A 21,226-nucleotide genomic window follows, 5' to 3' on the forward strand; every position below is an offset into this window, starting at 1 on the left:
AGTCTCCTGGACATTGCCAGCACCCTCCGCAAGCTATTGTACGTTTTCAAAAAGTTGGGAGATTGTATTATTTCTCCCAAATGCATTGCAGCCACAATGTCTCTGACCACCTTACTTGGTTGGAAATGGTAGGAATACAGCCAATAGGATGTTTGCTGGTTGATGGACTTTAGAAACTCTCATCCATCAACTCTAACACTACATGGCAGTGCTTCACTTTACACAAATGATAGGAGAGAGGGTGAGCGATGCTTTGCCCTGCTTCTGTTGGGGATGGAAGCATGTCCATAGAGGAGGACATGGAGGAGGCGGATAAGCACCTGGTGTTGGAACCAGACAGACACAAATGTGGAGGTGTCAGTAAGACCAGGCCTTCTTGCTGCGGTGAGATAAAGACTGACCCAGTGGCTTGTGAAAGACATGTACAATACCTGCCCGTAATAGCTGCTCCAGGTGTCCACTGTGGTGTGCATCTTTCTGCATAGCGACAATTGCAAGGAGCGGCCAATGTTCTCAGCCACTTGAGTACCAGAAAGAGATAGCTCTTTGGGAGAAATAATGCCATCTAGGAGACTGCACCACCATTAATTTGGCCAGGTGGGAGTTATGCTTGAGCACAAGCAGAGTAGATTTGTTTCCTGGCCACACATTCATTAATGGCTGACGACGGAGATGGAGGAGTATCCTGAGAGGGAGAAGCAGTAAGTGATGATGACAACAAAAAGACACTGTACTGCACATGGATGTGGCCTAGGTGCTGCAAAGGAGACAAGTACTAGCGGGTGGCCACTCATATTTTCCCACTGCATTGGGTAATGTAGCTGCATATGCTGTGATAGAGCCGTGGTGCCTATGTTAGTGTTTGAACGCCTACGGCTTATTTTAATCCTGCAGATCTTGCAAACAGCAATGGTTCGACACAGTGGAGAAAAACTGCCAAACGGGAGATACTTGTATGCTTGGCTTAGGCTTGGCACGTTTTGATCCTGCACCAAAAGTATCAGCGGCATCACCAGTTCCTGAGCTGACCATAATAGAAGCAGATCTAGCCTGGCAGTTTTTTGGGAGGTTCTGGCTGCATGTTACCTCAGTTTTTTATTGCTTCCACTGCCACCACCCTCCTCCTCTACCCCCTCCTCAGCACCCTAATTTGGCTCCCAGGTCCTTTCCAACACATAATCATTATCATTATCACCCTCCATGCCACTTGTATCAGACTGTGTCATCGTGTGCTCTTTGGTCACCCCCTCAATTCCCTGCATTGAATTTGCCACTGTCGCACCTACTGACTCCACCCTGGCTACAAGTGCCACTATTATCACCACCTCCAACACAGCTATGCATGGGATCCCTGCCTACCCCCTTAACCTCCTCCTGATGGCAGTCCAAATGCTGACTGTTCTCACACAACTCATCAACAGGAAGACTCTCTTGATTATCTTCCATAGAGCATGATGGGGTTTTGTTGCCTGTTGTTAGGATAAAAGAAGGCATAGCACTAGGAGGGGGCAGTGAACACAGAGATGTTCCTGATGTATCCTATCCACCTGTTATCTTGCAGCAACGTCCGTGTCCAGTAACACAGCTACAATGCACTGAGATGCTCAATTACAAGTGGTAAATACATTTACCATTTACGGTGATACAGAAGTTGGAAGCATGTGCCTCTGAAAAGTAGGTGCCAACGAGAGGAACTCTACTCTTGTGCAGATTCCTTGAGGTGTTCTCTGAAGCAGATCAGTTTGGGTACCAGGCTAATCAGGTCATCCAGGATAGATGGAACATCAAGACTTGCCAGTTAATCTTTTAAGTGACCTGTCGGACCGTCCCAGAAAACTGCCACCAGCGCCTCTTTATTCCGTGATAATAAAGAAACTAGGGTGCATAACTGTAGGGTGCATACTGCCCCCCTGTAAGGTTGCCCTGGTGGAGGTGCAGGAGGGAGGAGGCAGTTGAAATGCTATGACCTGGTTCCTCAAAGACCTTGTGGAAGGTAGTCAAGAATTCCAGGATCGCTGCATTCCTATAGAGGAGTGTCCCAGGCAGTCAGTAGGGAATTAGTGGGCCTGTTGCTCAAAGTGGATGCTACACTGGTTCAGGAATCCACAACATAGCTTGGGGTCTTCTTCATAGTGTGGAGGAAGCAAGAGATGCAGACTGGAGACTCCTGATGTAGTGACGGTGCAGATACTGCAGCTTGAGGTTTGCAGTACCAGAGTGGTAGTGGAAAAGGCATCCTGGTGGGCAGAAATGGTGTGCAGGTAATGCAGTATTTGCTCTTGGCAGCCACATTAAGTAGTCAGCTCATTATATACTTTTGGCAGACCCATCTTGGGTGAGCCAGTGGGTTCCATGGCCTGAACACACTGTTGCGGCAGTGTGTGTGGCATTTGTTAACCAACAGATTTGGTTTTGGGCTAATCCTAAGGCGATTATCTTGGAGGACCATTATTGCTCAGGCACCTTTCCACAGGTGAAGGTGCCTTCAGTACCGGAGGTTTGCCAGGCATTGGCTGGTGAAGATGGAGTTGAGTGCACGCTGGCCCTTTAAGAGCTGGAGAGGGCATGTGTGTGCCCTACAGGAAGAGGATGAGGAGCTTTTCCGGCAAGCAGGCTGCATGGAGGGATGGAGCTACCCCGGTGGCCATGCTCGTTGGGAAGTGGAGGAGAGTGGGAGACTGCCAGACATAGGAAGCAGGGAGGACCTGATTACATCAGAGCCTGGCAACAGGGAGATACCAAATTTCCTCCAACAAGGAAACACACTGCAGTAACAGCAATAAGATATGCATAGAAACATGAAACATGGGACATAACAAGTATATATGTTTAACACATTTTTGGATGATGGCCAAATATTGCATGGCCTCAATTTCAGTGTTTTTGTGTGTTTTGATACATACACTTGTAGTATATACACTGCCTGTCCAAAAAAAAGGTCGCCACCCAAAAAAATAGGGTCACACACTTTAATATTTCGTTGGATCGTCTTTAGCTTTGATTATGGCACGCATTCGCTGTGGCATTGTTTCGATAAGCTTCTGCAATATCACAAGATTTATTTCCATCCAGTGTTGCATTCATTTTTCACCAAGATCTTGCATTGATGATGGTAGAGTCTGACCGCTGCGCAAAGCCTTCTCCAGCACATCCCAAAGATTCTCAATGGGGTTAAGGTCTGGACTTTGTGGTGGCCAATCCATGTGTGAAAATTATGTCTCATGCTCCCTGAACCACTCTTTCACAATTTGAGCCCGATGAATCCTGGCACTGTCATCTTGGAATATGCCTGTGCCATCAGGGAAGAATAAATCCATTGATGGAATAACCTGGTCATTCAGTATGTTCAGGTAGTCGCTGAACTCATTCTTGGAGCACATACTGTTGCTGAACCTAGACCTGACCAACTGCAGCAACCCCAGACCATAGCATTGCCCCCACAGGCTTGTACAGTAGGCACTAGGCATGATGGGTGCATCACTTCATCTGCCTCTCTTCTTACCCTGATGCACCCATCACTCTGGAACAGGGTAAATCTGGACTCATCAGACCACATGACCTTCTTCCATTGCTCCAGAGTCCAATCTTTATGCTCCCTAGCAAATTGAAGCCTTTTTTCTGATTTGCCTCACTGATTAGTGGTTTTCTAGCTGTTCAGTCCCAATTCCTTGAGTTCCCTTCGCATTGTGCGTGTGGAAATGCTCTTACATTCACTATTAAACATAGCCCTGAGTTCTACTGTTGTTTTTCTTCGATTTGATTTCACCAAACGTTTAAGTGATCGCCGATCACGATCATTCAGGATTTTTTCCCCGCCACATTTCTTCCTCGAATACGATGGGTCCCCACTATCCTTCCAGTTTTTAATAATACGTTGGACTGTTCTTAACCCAATTTTAGTAGTTTCTGCAATCTCCTTAGATGTTTTCTCTGCTTGATGCATGCCAATGATTTGACCCTTCTCAAACAGACTAACATCTTTTCCACGACCACGACATGTGTCTTTCGAAATGGTTGTTTAAGAAATGAGAAGCAACTCATTGCATCAGTTGGGGTTAAATAACTTGTTGCCAGCTGAAAGATAATCGCCCATGCAGTAATTATCCAATAGGAGGCTCATAACTATTTGCTTCGTTAAATCCAGGTGGCGACTTTTTTTTTTGGACAGGCAGTGTATGAGCTTTTACACCTTAGTGGGGTTGTCCAGGCATATATATTGATGAACTATCAAGACAATGGAGCAAGACAAGCCAGGGTCAGGAACACTGAGAGCAAATATTAATACATGTACCAGAAACAAGGGAACCATCTAGAGCCAACAAAGACTATCACTGGCACTGGTATAAGGCCAGGAAGGGATTTAAATCTGATAGGTCCATGACTCAGCGCTCCATTTTTTAGAAACACTAGCACACAGGACTAGATCAGCTGAGCAATCATCCCACTGCTAATCTTCCCCAGCACAAGTCCGCTGTGGGGAGAAGCAGAGCGTTGTATCCTGTTACCAAGGATGCGGTCGCCTTACCAGGGAATATGGTTCTGCAGCACGTCTCTACCGGTGCAGCTGTGCCGAGGCAGAGGATTGTGCCACTGGAGCCCAGACAGGTAGCGTAAGGTTAAAGTTTCAAGTTGAAAAAGTGCCCTTTCCTCCTCAAGCAATTTACAAAAAAATAGACATGTTAGGTATCACTGCATCCACATCAACTTTACAAAATATCACAAAAATCATAATGTCAAGCATTAAAAAAATACCCCAAAATGGTACCAGTGAAAGCATCAATTCATCCCACAAAAAAAGAAGCCCTTATACAAGACCATCTCCAGAAAATAAAGAAATATGGGTCTCAGAAAATTGTGACACAAAAACATTATTTATTTTCAAAAAAGCTTTAAATTAAAATATAAAAAAAAATATATATATATATACAAATGGTATGTCTGTAATCATATTAACCAGCAGAATAAATTTGGTGTTTTTGTTCTCACACCCTCTCATACGGGTCACTGGAAGTTCAACATGGCACCTCATAGCAAAGAACTCTGTGAGGATCTGAAAAAAAAAGAATTGTTGCTCTACATAAAGATGCCCGAGGCCAGTGATGGCTAACCTCCGGCACTGCAGCTGTGGTGAAACTACGACTCCCAGCATGCTCCATTCATTTCAATGGAGTTCTGAGAACAGCCAAGTAAGTGTGAATCTTGGGAGATGTAGTGTTACCACAGCTGGAGTGCCGGAGGTTATAAGAAGATTGCCAACACCCCGAAACTGAGCTGCAGCACGGCGGTCAAGACCATACAGTGATTTAACAAGACAAGGTCCACTCAGAACAGGCCTCGCCCTGGTCGACCACAGAATTTGAGTGCACGTGCTCAGCGTCATTGTAACGGAATGCCTAGCACCCCGACCGGGTACCTCCATTGAATGGATGCTCCTAGTGCTTTCCGAGGACTCCAAGCACTCCACTTGACACCGTACGCACTGCAGACCCCACGAACCGCCGAAGCTTGGTTGAGGTCTCACCGTTTCCTACCCACCCTGGACCTACGACAAGGCTCCAGGCTCCAGTGGGTGAACCTCTCCTACATCCAGAGAGCAGGAACCAGGAACAAGCTCTTACAAGAACTAGAAGTTATAGCCAGGGGAGTATAGCAAATCTCCCAGCGTATAGCACCCCCCGCGTCGATCAGTTACCCAAATATCAGCCTCAACATGATAAAGGGTAAAACAGGAACTGACTGTACTTCACGTACAGCCTCTTTTATTCACAAACCAAAAACATAGTACTGCCCACAGGGGTTTGAAATACAACCAATCAATATATTACAACACATCCCCACAATGCATCATGGTTTCCTCCTCTCTGTCCTGGAGACAACCGGGGAGTAATCCAATTATCTCTCAGGACAAAGGGAAATCGCCAATACACATGTGGAACAACAGGACAGGAATCCCCACCCAAACACACAAAATCCTCCCTTCTGTCTGTGATATAATTATGGATTAACATAACTATCACAGACAGTAAAAATACAGTTTTTAAACATACTCTGTAACTTTAAAACCATACATTCCATCTCCATAAAAATTACATATTTAAACTCAGCATACATCAAATATAACCACTTCCAAAAATCACACAAATCCCTCTAGCGGATCAAAAGTTAAGTGGAAGTCCTTTATGACCGACCGCAAGCACAATTTCCTGCCCAAAACAGTTCCATAGATTTGGGCTGTGCGGTCGGTCAATTTCATGCAGAAAAACGACTAAGGTTGGTTTCGCCACAGTCATATCCAGAGTTTGTCTTTTCAAAATAGACGTATGAGTGCTGCCAGCATTGCTGCAGAGGTTACAGGGGTGGGGGGTCAGCCTGTCAGTGCTCAGACCATACGCCGCACACTGCATCAAATTGGTCTGCATGGCTGTTGTCCCAGAAGGAAGATGATGCACAAGAAAGCACGCAGTTTGCTCATGATAAGTAGACTAAGGACATGGATTACTGGAACCATGTTCTGTGGTCTGATGAGACCAGATAAACTTATTTGGTTCAGATGGTGTCAAGTGTGTGTGGCGGCAACCAGGTGAGGAGTACAAAGACAAGTGTGTCTTGCCTACAGCCCAGCATGGTGGTGGGAGTGTCATGGTTTGGGGCTGCATGAGTGCTGCCGACTGTGGGGAGTTACAGTTCATTGAGGGAACCATGAATGCCAACATGTACTGTAACATACTGAAGCAGAGCATGATCCCTTCAGAAACTGGGCTGCAGGGGAGTATTCCAACATGATAACGACTCCAAACACACCTCCAAGACGACCACTGCCTTGTAAAGAAACTGAGGGTAAAAGTGCTGGATCGGCCAAGCATGTCTCCAGACCTCAACCCTATTGAGCATCTGTGGGGCATCCTTAAACGGAAGAGGATTCCAGTGGCAACCTGTGAAGCTCTAGTGAACTCCATGTCCAAGAGAGTTAAGACAGTGCTGGAAAATAATGGTGGCCACATAAAATATTGACACTTTGGGCACAATTTGGCCATTGTCACTTAGGGGTGTACTCATTTTGTGGCCAGTGGTTTAGACATTAATGGTTGTGTGTTGGGTTATTTTGAGGGCACCAAATTTACACTGTTATACAAGCCGTACACTGACTGCTTTACATTGTATCAAAGTGTCAGATCTTCAGTGTTGTCCCATGAAAAGATAGAAGAAAATATTTACAAAAATATGAGGGGTGGACTGACGTGTGAGATACTGTAGCTGCTGCTCCGGCCCTGCATGTTTCCTCTCATTCCTCCATCTTCCAGTTCCCAGCTACTTCCAAATAGACAATCAGGTGTTTTTTTTCACCCTTCAGGTGTGTCTTTTGGGTCAATGACGTTAGATTTCTCTATAGGGGAAAAAAGCACCTGAAAATTGCTCTGGATAAGTCATCAGTATCTGATTGGTGAGGGTCCGACACCAGGGACCCCGCCGATCAGCTGTTTGAGAAGGCACCGGCACTCGCAGCTCACCAAGCACAGCGCCGTACATTGTATAGTGGCTGTACTTGGTATCGCATCTCAGCCCCAATCACTTCAATGGAGCTGAGCTGCACCTAGGCCACGTGACCAATGAATGTGACATCATATGGCCTAGGAAAAGCTGAGAGAGGGATGCAGCGTTATTGCGAGTGCCAGTGCCTTCTGAAACAGATGATCGTGGGGGTCCTGGGTGTCATACCCCCACAGATAAGATACTGATGACCTATCCAGTCTGTCACATGACCTGCAAGACAAAGCGGCAAACTTATGTAGTGGCCTGCGCTTCTATCTAACTGTGGCACTTCCTCCAGCAGCACAGAGGGACTTGAGACCTGCATCCAAAATGCTGGTCTTAAAGAGGACCTTTCATCGGTCCAAACATTGTGAACTAAGTATCATGACATATACAGCGGCGCCCAGGGATCTCACTGCACTTACTATTATCCCTGGGCGCCGCTCCGTTCTCCCGTTATGTCCTCCGGTATGTTTGGGGACTTGGTTATAGTAGGCGGAGTCTGCCCTTGTTCTGCTGGGCATCTCCTTCTCCCAGACTGTGAGCTCTACGATGCGATTGGCCAGCACTACAGCCTAGGAGAAGGAGACACCCAGTAGAACAAGGGCAGACTCCGCCTACTATAACCAAGTCCCCGAACATACCAGAGGACATAACGGGAGAACGGAGCGGCGCCCAGGGATAATAGTAAGTGCAGTGAGATCCCTGGGCGCCTCTGTATATGTCATGATACTTAGTTCACAATGTTTGGTGAAAGGTCCTCTTTAAGAAATGCCCCCTATAATTTTTAGCTCTTGCATTACCCTGCAGTAAACCTGCAAACCATCTGTGCACTGACGCACTTAGGAGTCTTCTCCATCAGACGCCAAGCTTAGGAGTGCTAGTTATACATTAGCATACAGTGCATGGACTGTCTGCAGGGTTATGATGGGGATTGGGTGCTGAGAGAAACATTACGTATTTGGAATCAGCATTTTTTCACCTATCCAGTCATCAAAGTGTCTTCATGAGGTTTTTCCATGTTGACACAACCAAGAAGGCAAGACGTGGTAATCCTAAGCAAATGCATATAATTAGTGGTGATCAGCCATATACTGAGTACTAAGCAGCTGCCATGCGACTCTACCTTTTTGAGCTCACTGACACTTTGGAGAGGCTGGCAGTGAAACATTGACCAGATGGGCATGAACAGCAACCAGAATCCCGCTATACCATCTCATCATTTCCTATAAAAAAAAAGAACTAGAATAAAATAAGCCTGTGCAAAGTTAGTCTCTGTTTAGTGACAAAAAAAACGTACATCAGTTCTGCTCATTTGACATTTAACATGGTTTACATGTATCACAACTACTAAAGAATATGGAAAAACCTGTTCTAGGTGCTGAAATGGGCTGGTGCTCACTATTTAGGTCTCTGACATTGAGAACAGACGCCCGGTGCTGTCCGTGTCTGTACGGCTGCCTTCACACGTTGCAGAATTGTTCTCAACAAAATCCACTGGTGCAGTTTTTTCAAAGTTGCATTTTTTTTATTTATTTTTTGCGGATTATGCTGTGGATATAGTGTGTGAATAATGTTGATTTCTGTGCTGATTACATCTCCACTGAAATGAATACAGACTTTCCGCTACAGGAAATCTGCAACAACACGGGGGATGTCTTCACGGTGTGGATTTTGTTAAAGGAAAATTCTGCAAGGTGTGAAGGCTCCTAACTGAGTGCAGTGTCTCTGGAAAATATGGACACCGCCTGTGCGCATTCCACAATTTTCTTACTCCCATCAATAGAAATGACTTTTCTTGTATACAATACAGAGCAGAATAGGCCGTGTTTTATCATTTAACAGTCACACAGATCCGCAAAAAATACAGATGTGTGCATGGCGGCAAAGAAATAAACAGGTCAGAGTGCTGTCTGCAAAAAGATGCAGACAGCACACAGATAAACAGTGAGGTTGTGTGTATGGGAACTTAAGTACATTCAGGGAGGGCAGCACAGATGAGATGAGGGTGTATCTCAGTCCTCTTTATGTGTGTCACAGGCCCTGGGAACTACATACATTTCACAGAGACATTGTTAGCACTTTCACCACCAAACTGCAGATAAATATTTTCACTTATTGATATTTGAATCTCAGTTTTCAATATAAATATTAACTAAACAGATAAACACTTGCTGGAGATCAGTCCAAGAAGAATTCATGATTTTTAGATGTAGAATGCTTGTCATTGTGATTATTAAAACAGCCACTAGAGGGAGCGCTGCTCGCCGGCTTCTGAGCCGCGGTCACTGCTGACTGTCCGGTGTCCGCCCGCTCTCTGCTCCTGCCTGTTCTGCAGCACTGCCGGCCTCAGGTGTCTGGGATCGTTGATTCCCTGTGTGACCCCGGTCATCCTGCTGAGCCTGCACTGAACAAGAGGCGGTCTTAACACACATGACCTCTTATCTCTTCTCATCCACAGACGTCAGAGATTTCGTAGCAGCAACAACCAGTGAATGTCACTTTCTGAACGGGACTCAGCAGGTGCGGTTTCTGGACAGATATTTCTACAATCAGGAGGAGTTCGTTTACTTTGACAGCGACAAAGGATATTACATAGCGAAGACTGAGCTCGGGAAACCTGATGCAGATTACTGGAACAAGAATAAGGATTTCATAGAACGAGAGAAGAGCGCAGTGGAGAGATACTGTAAATACAACTATGGAGTCTTACACAGCTTCACTGCCGACCGGAGAGGTGAGACCCTGTATATACTGTATTATACAGCACATATTACATGTAGTATATACAGGAGGAGACATAATAATATACACAGTATCACTGGTGACCGGAGAGATGAGACCCTGTATATACTGTATTATACAGCACATATTACATGTAGTATATACAGGAGGAGACATAATAATAATATACACAGCTTCACTGGTGACCGGAGAGGTGAGACCCTGTATACACTGTATTATACAGCACATATTACATGTAGTATATACAGGAGGAGACATAATAATAATATACACAGTATCACTGCCGACCGGAGAGGTGAGACCCTGTATATACTTTATTATACAGCACATATTACATGTAGTATATACAGGAGGAGACATAATAATATACACAGTATCACTGGTAACCGGAGAGGTGAGACCCTGTATACACTGTATTATACAGCACATATTACATGTAGTATATACAGGAGGAGACATAATAATAATATACACAGTATCACTGGTGACCGGAGAGGTGAGACCCTGTATACACTGTATTATACAGCACATATTACATGTAGTATATACAGGAGGAGACATAATAATAATATACACAGTATCACTGGTGACCGGAGAGGTGAGACCCTGTATATACTGTATTATACAGCACATATTACATGTAGTATATACAGGAGGAGACATAATAATAATATACACAGTATCACTGGTGACCGGAGAGGTGAGACCCTGTATATACTGTATTATACAGCACATATTACATGTAGTATATACAGGAGGAGACATAATAATAATATACACAGTATCACTGGTGACCGGAGAGGTGAGACCCTGTGTATACTGTATTATACAGCACATATTACATGTAGTATATACAGGAGGAGACATAATAATAATATACACAGTATCACTGGTGACCGGAGAGGTGAGACCCTGTATACACTGTATTATACAGCACATATTACATGTAGTATATACAGGAGGAGACATAATAATAATATACACAGTATCACTGGTGACCGGAGAGGTGAGACCCTGTATACACTGTATTATACAGCACATATTACATGTAGTATATACAGGAGGAGACATAATAATAATATACACTTATCACTGGTGACCGGAGAGGTGAGACCCTGTATATACTGTATTATACAGCACATATTACATGTAGTATATACAGGAGGAGACATAATAATAATATACACAGTATCACTGGTGACCGGAGAGGTGAGACCCCTGTATATACTGTATTATACAGCACATATTACATGTAGTATATACAGGAGGAGACATAATAATAATATACACAGTATCACTGGTGACCGGAGAGGTGAGACCCCTGTATATACTGTATTATACAGCACATATTACATGTAGTATATACAGGAGGAGACATAATAATAATATACACAGTATCACTGGTGACCGGAGAGGTGAGACCCCTGTATATACTGTATTATACAGCACATATTACATGTAGTATATACAGGAGGAGACATAATAATAATATACACAGTATCACTGGTGACCGGAGAGGTGAGACCCTGTATATACTGTATTATACAGCACATATTACATGTAGTATATACAGGAGGAGACATAATAATAATATACACAGTATCACTGGTGACCGGAGAGGTGAGACCCTGTGTATACTGTATTATACAGCACATATTACATGTAGTATATACAGGAGGAGACATAATAATAATATACACAGTATCACTGGTGACCGGAGAGGTGAGTCCCTGTATATACTATATTATACAGCACATATTACATGTAGTATATACAGGAGGAGACATAATAATATACACAGTATCACTGGTGACCGGAGAGGTGAGACCCTGTATATACTGTATTACACAGCACATATTACATGTAGTATATACAGGAGGAGACATAATAATAATATACACAGTATCACTGGTGACCGGAGAGGTGAGACCCTGTATATACTGTATTATACAGCACATATTACATGTAGTATATACAGGAGGAGACATAATAATAATATACACAGTATCACTGGTGACCGGAGAGGTGAGACCCTGTATACACTGTATTATACAGCACATATTACATGTAGTATATACAGGAGGAGACATAATAATAATATACACAGTATCACTTGTGACCGGATAGGTGAGACCCTGTATACACTGTATTATACAGCACATATTACATGTAGTATATACAGGAGGAGACATAATAATAATATACACAGTATCACTGGTGACTGGAGAGGTGAGACCCTGTATATACTGTATTATACAGCACATATTACATGTAGTATATACAGGAGGAGACATAATAATAATATACACAGTATCACTGGTGACCGGAGAGGTGAGACCCTGTATATACTGTATTATACAGCACATATTACATGTAGTATATACAGGAGGAGACATAATAATAATATACACAGTATCACTGGTGACCGGAGAGGTGAGACCCTGTATATACTGTATTATACAGCACATATTACATGTAGTATATACAGGAGGAGACATAATAATAATATACACAGTATCACTGCCGACCGGAGAGGTGAGACCCTGTATATACTGTATTATACAGCACATATTACATGTAGTATATACAGGAGACATAATAATAATACACACAGTATCACTGGTGACCCGAGAGGTGAGACCCTGTATATACTGTATTATACAGCACATATTACATGTAGTATATACAGGAGGAGACATAATAATAATATACACAGTATCACTGGTGACCGGAGAGGTGAGACCCTGTATATACTGTATTATACAGCACATATTACATGTAGTATATACAGGAGGAGACATAATAATAATATACACAGTATCACTGGTGACCGGAGAGGTGAGACCCTGTATATACTGTATTATACAGCACATATTACATGTAGTATATACAGGAGGAGACATAATAATAATATACACAGTATCACTGGTGACCGGAGAGGTGAGACCCTGTATATACTGTATTATACAGCACATATTACATGTAGTATTTACAGGAGACATAATAATAATATACACAGTATCACTGGTGACCCGAGAGGTGAGACCCTGTATACACTGTATTATACAGCACATATTACATGTAGTATATACAGGAGGAGACATAATAATAATATACACAGTATCACTGGTGACCGGAGAGGTGAGACCCTGTATATACTGTATTATACAGCACATATTACATGTAGTATATACAGGAGGAGACATAATAATAATATACACAGTATCACTGGTGTCCGGAGAGGTGAGACCTGTATATACTGTATTATACAGCACATATTACATGTAGTATATACAGGAGACATAATAATAATATACACAGTATCACTGGTGACCGGAGAGGTGAGACCCTGTATATACTGTATTATACAGCACATTTTACATGTAGTATATACAGGAGGAGACATAATAATAATATACACAGTATCACTGGTGTCCGGAGAGGTGAGACCCTGTATATACTGTATTATACAGCACATATTACATGTAGTATATACAGGAGGAGACATAATAATAATATACACAGTATCACTGGTGACCGGAGAGGTGAGACCCTGTATATACTGTATTATACAGCACATATTACATGTAGTATATACAGGAGGAGACATAATAATAATATACACAGTATCACTGGTGACCGGAGAGGTGAGACCCTGTATATACTGTATTATACAGCATATATTACATGTAGTATATACAGGAGGAGACATAATAATAATATACAAGGTATCACTGGTGTCTGGAGAGGTGAGACCCTGTATATACTGTATTATACAGCACATATTACATGTAGTATATACAGGAGACATAATAATAATATACACAGTATCACTGGTGACCGGAGAGGTGAGACCCTGTATACACTGTATTATACAGCACATATTACATGTAGTATATACAGGAGGAGACATAATAATAATATACACAGTATAACTGGTGACCGGAGAGGTGAGACCCTGTATATACTGTATTATACAGCACATATTACATGTAGTATATACAGGAGGAGACATAATAATAATATACACAGTATCACTGGTGACCGGAGAGGTGAGACCCTGTATATACTGTATTATACAGCACATATTACATGTAGTATATACAGGAGGAGACATAATAATAATATACACAGTATCACTGGTGACCGGAGAGGTGAGACCCTGTATACACTGTATTATACAGCATATATTACATGTAGTATATACAGGAGGAGACATAATAATACTATACACAGTGTCACTGGTGACCGGAGAGGTGAGACCCTGTATATACTGTATTATACAGCACATATTACATGTAGTATATACAGGAGGAGACATAATAATAATATACACAGTATCACTGGTGTCCGGAGAGGTGAGACCCTGTATATACTGTATTATACAGCACATATTACATGTAGTATATACAGGAGGAGACATAATATTAATATACACAGTATCACTGGTGACCGGAGAGGTGAGACCCTGTATATACTGTATTATACAGCACATATTACATGTAGTATATACAGGAGGAGACATACTAATAATATACACAGTATCACTGGTGACCGGAGAGGTGAGACCCTGTATATACTGTATTATACAGCACATATTACATGTAGTATATACAGGAGGAGACATAATAATAATATACACAGTATCACTGGTGACTGGAGAGGTGAGACCCTGTATACACTGTATTATACAGCACATATTACATGTAGTATATACAGGAGGAGACATAATAATAATATACACAGTATCACTGGTGTCCGGAGAGGTGAGACCCTGTATATACTGTATTATACAGCACATATTACATGTAGTATATACAGGAGGAGACATAATAATAATATACACAGTATCACTGGTGACCGGAGGGGGGAGACCCTGTATATACTGTATTATACAGCACATATTACATGTAGTATATACAGGAGGAGACATAATAATAATATACACAGTATCACTGGTGACCGGAGAGGTGAGACCCTGTATATACTGTATTATACAGCACATATTACATGTAGTATATACAGGAGGAGACATAATAATAATATACACAGTATCACTGGTGACCGGAGAGGTGAGACCCTGTATATACTGTATTATACAGCACATATTACATGTAGTATATACAGGAGGAGACATAATAATAATATACACAGTATCACTGGTGACCGGAGAGGTGAGACCCTGTATATACTGTATTATACAGCACATATTACATGTAGTATATACAGGAGGAGACATAATAATAATATACACAGTATCACTGGTGTCCGGAGAGGTGAGACCCTGTATATACTGTATTATACAGCACATATTACATGTAGTATATACAGGAGGAGACATAATAATAATATACACAGTATCACTGGTGTCCGGAGAGGTGAGACCCTGTATATACTGTATTATACAGCACATATTACATGTAGTATATACAGGAGGAGACATAATAATAATATACACAGTATCAATGGTGACCGGTGAGGTGAGACCCTGTATATACTGTATTATACAGCACATATTACATGTAGTATATACAGGAGGAGACATAATAATAATAAACACAGTATCACTAGTGACCGGAGAGGTGAGACCCTGTATATACTGTATTATACAGCACATATTACATGTAGTATATACAGGAGGAGACATAATAATAATATACACAGTATCACTGGTGACCAGAGAGGTGAGACCCTGTATATACTGTATTATACAGCACATATTACATGTAGTATATACAGGAGGAGACATAATAATAATATACACAGTATCACTGGTGACCGGAGAGGTGAGACCCTGTATATACTGTATTATACAGCACATATTACATGTAGTATATACAGGAGGAGACATAATAATAATATACACAGTATCACTGGTGACCGGAGAGGTGAGACCCCTGTATATACTGTATTATACAGCACATATTACATGTAGTATATACAGGAGGAGACATAATAATAATATACACAGTATCACTGGTGACCGGAGAGGTGAGACCCTGTATATACTGTATTATACAGCACATATTACATGTAGTATATACAGGAGGAGACATAATAATAATATACATAGTATCACTGGTGACCGGAGAGGTGAGACCCCTGTATATACTGTATTATACAGCACATATTACATGTAGTATATACAGGAGGAGACATAATAATAATATACACAGTATCACTGGTGACCGGAGAGGTGAGACCCTGTATATACTGTATTATACAGCACATATTACATGTAGTATATACAGGAGGAGACATAATAATAATATACACAGTATCACTGGTGACCGGAGGGGTGAGACCCTGTATATACTGTATTATACAGCACATATTACATGTAGTATATACAGGAGGAAACATAATAATAATATACACAGTATCACTGGTGACCGGAGAGGTGAGACCCTGTATATACTGTATTATACAGCACATATTACATGTAGTATATACAGGAGGAGACATAATAATATTATGCACAGTATCACTGGTGACCGGAGAGGTGAGACCCTGTATATACTGTATTATACAGCACATATTACATGTAGTATATACAGGAGGAGACATAATAATAATATACACAGTATCACTGGTGACCGGAGAGGTGAGACCCTGCATATACTGTATTATACAGCACATATTACATGTAGTATATACAGGAGGAAACATAATAATAATATACACAGTATCACTGGTGACCGGAGAGGTGAGACCCTGTATATAGTGTATTATACAGCACATATTACATGTAGTATATACAGGAGGAAACATAATAATAATATACACAGTATCACTGGTGACCGGAGAGGTGAGACCCTGTATATACTGTATTATACAGCACATATTACATGTAGTATATACAGGAGGAGACATAATAATAATATACACAGTATCACTGGTGACCGGAGAGGTGAGACCCTGTATATACTGTATTATACAGCACATATTACATGTAGTATATACAGGAGGAGACATAATAATAATATACACAGTATCACTGGTGACCGGAGAGGTGAGACCCTGTATATACTGTATTATACAGCACATATTACATGTAGTATATACAGGAGGAGACATAATAATAATATACACAGTATCACTGGTGACTGGAGAGGTGAGACCCTGTATATACTGTATATACAGCACATATTACATGTAGTATATACAGGAGGAGACATAATAATAATATACACAGTATCACTGGTGTCCGGAGAGGTGAGACCCTGTATATACTGTATTATACAGCACATATTACATGTAGTATATACAGGAGACATAATAATAATATACACAGTATCACTGGTGACCGGACAGGTGAGACCCTGTATACACTGTATTATACAGCACATATTACATGTAGTATATACAGGAGGAGACATAATAATAATATACACAGTATCACTGGTGACCGGAGAGGTGAGACCCTGTATATACTGTATTATACAGCACATATTACATGTAGTACATACAGGAGGAGACATAATAATAATATACACAGTATCACTGGTGTCCGGAGAGGTGAGACCCTGTATATACTGTATTATACAGCACATATTACATGTAGTATATACAGGAGACATAATAATAATATACACAGTATCACTGGTGACCGGAGAGGTGAGACCCTGTATATACTGTATTATACAGCACATTTTACATGTAGTATATACAGGAGGAGACATAATAATAATATACACAGTATCACTGGTGACCGGAGAGGTGAGACCCTGTATATACTGTATTATACAGCACATATTACATGTAGTATATACAGGAGGAGACATAATAATAATATACACAGTATCACTGGTGACCGGAGAGGTGAGACCCTGTATATACTGTATTATACAGCACATATTACATGTAGTATATACAGGAGGAGACATAATAATAATATACACAGTATCACTGGTGACCGGAGAGGTGAGACCCTGTATACACTGTATTATACAGCACATATTACATGTAGTATATACAGGAGGAGACATAATAATAATATACACAGTATCACTTGTGACCGGATAGGTGAGACCCTGTATACACTGTATTATACAGCACATATTACATGTAGTATATACAGGAGGAGACATAATAATAATATACACAGTATCACTGGTGACCGGAGAGGTGAGACCCTGTATATACTGTATTATACAGCACATATTACATGTAGTATATACAGGAGGAGACATAATAATAATATACACAGTATCACTGGTGACCGGAGAGGTGAGACCCTGTATATACTGTATTATACAGCACATATTACATGTAGTATATACAGGAGGAGACATAATAATAATATACACAGTATCACTGCCGACCGGAGAGGTGAGACCCTGTATATACTGTATTATACAGCACATATTACATGTAGTATATACAGGAGACATATTAATAATACACACAGTATCACTGGTGACCCGAGAGGTGAGACCCTGTATATACTGTATTATACAGCACATATTACATGTAGTATATACAGGAGGAGACATAATAATAATATACACAGTATCACTGGTGTCCGGAGAGGTGAGACCCTGTATACACTGTATTATACAGCACATATTACATGTAGTATATACAGGAGGAGACATAATAATAATATACACAGTATCACTGGTGACCGGAGAGGTGAGACCCTGTATATACTGTATTATACAGCACATATTACATGTAGTATATACAGGAGGAGACATAATAATAATATACACAGTATCACTGGTGACCGGAGAGGTGAGACCCTGTATATACTGTATTATACAGCACATATTACATGTAGTATATACAGGAGACATAATAATAATATACACAGTATCACTGGTGACCCGAGAGGTGAGACCCTGTATACACTGTATTATACAGCACATATTACATGTAGTATATACAGGAGGAGACATAATAATAATATACACAGTATCACTGGTGACCGGAGAGGTGAGACCCTGTATATACTGTATTATACAGCACATATTACATGTAGTATATACAGGAGGAGACATAATAATAATATACACAGTATCACTGGTGTCCGGAGAGGTGAGACCCTGTATATACTGTATTATACAGCACATATTACATGTAGTATATACAGGAGAGACATAATAATAATATACACAGTATCACTGGTGACCGGAGAGGTGAGACCCTGTATATACTGTATTATACAGCACATATTACATGTAGTATATACAGGAGGAGACATAATAATAATATACACAGTATCACTGGTGTCCGGAGAGGTGAGACCCTGTATATACTGTATTATACAGCACATATTACATGTAGTATATACAGGAGGAGACATAATAATAATATACACAGTATCACTGGTGACCGGAGAGGTGAGACCCTGTATATACTGTATTATACAGCACATATTACATGTAGTATATACAGGAGGAGACATAATAATAATATACACAGTATCACTGGTGACCGGAGAGGTGAGACCCTGTATATACTGTATTATACAGCACATATTACATGTAGTATATACAGGAGGAGACATAATAATAATATACACAGTATCACTGGTGACCGGAGAGGTGAGACCCTGTATATACTGTATTATACAGCACATATTACATGTAGTATATACAGGAGGAAACATAATAATAATATACACAGTATCACTGGTGACCGGAGAGGTGAGACCCTGTATATACTGTATTATACAGCACATATTACATGTAGTATATACAGGAGGAGACATAATAATAATATACACAGTATCACTGGTGACCGGAGAGGTGAGACCCTGTATATACTGTATTATACAGCACATATTACATGTAGTATATACAGGAGGAGACATAATAATAATATACACAGTATCACTGGTGACCGGAGAGGTGAGACCCTGTATATACTGTATTATACAGCACATATTACATGTAGTATATACAGGAGGAGACATAATAATAATATACACAGTATCACTGGTGACCGGAGAGGTGAGACCCTGTATATACTGTATTATACAGCACATATTACATGTAGTATATACAGGAGGAGACATAATAATAATATACACAGTATCACTGGTGACCGGAGAGGTGAGACCCTGTATATACTGTATTATACAGCACATATTACATGTAGTATATACAGGAGGAGACATAATAATAATATACACAGTATCACTGGTGACCGGAGAGGTGAGACCCTGTATATACTGTATTATACAGCACATATTACATGTAGTATATACAGGAGGAGACATAATAATAATATACACAGTATCACTGGTGACCGGAGAGGTGAGACCCTGTATATACTGTATTATACAGCACATATTACATGTAGTATATACAGGAGGAGACATAATAATAATATACACAGTATCACTGGTGACCGGAGAGGTGAGACCCTGTATATACTGTATTATACAGCACATATTACATGTAGTATATACAGGAGGAGACATAATAATAATATACACAGTATCACTGGTGACCGGAGAGGTGAGACCCTGTATATACTGTATTATACAGCACATATTACATGTAGTATATACAGGAGGAGACATAATAATAATATACACAGTATCACTGGTGACCGGAGAGGTGAGACCCTGTATATACTGTATTATACAGCACATATTACATGTAGTATATACAGGAGGAGACATAATAATAATATACACAGTATCACTGGTGACCGGAGAGGTGAGACCCTGTATATACTGTATTATACAGCACATATTACATGTAGTATATACAGGAGGAGACATAATAATAATATACTCAGTATCACTGGTGACTGGAGAGGTGAGACCCTGTATATACTGTATTATACAGCACATATTACATGTAGTATATACAGGAGGAGACATAATAATAATATACACAGTATCACTGGTGACCGGAGAGGTGAGACCCTGTATATACTGTATTATACAGCACATATTACATGTAGTATATACAGGAGGAGACATAATAATAATACA

At 40.9% G+C, this 21,226-nt stretch overlaps 1 protein-coding gene across 1 annotated transcript in view; it reads left to right on the top strand.

Moving 5' to 3' along the window:
- The window catches only part of LOC121009466 (HLA class II histocompatibility antigen, DRB1 beta chain-like), a 180,196-nt gene that overhangs the window by 28,380 nt on the left and 130,590 nt on the right, over positions 1 to 21,226 (top strand). The window contains exon 2 of the mRNA XM_040442596.1: positions 9,992 to 10,267. Coding sequence (XP_040298530.1) covers positions 9,992 to 10,267 — 276 coding nt within the window. The remainder of the gene's footprint in view (positions 1 to 9,991; positions 10,268 to 21,226) is intronic.

Source organism: Bufo bufo, chromosome 8 (assembly GCF_905171765.1).
Source record: "Bufo bufo chromosome 8, aBufBuf1.1, whole genome shotgun sequence".
NCBI classification, from domain to species: domain Eukaryota; kingdom Metazoa; phylum Chordata; class Amphibia; order Anura; family Bufonidae; genus Bufo; species Bufo bufo.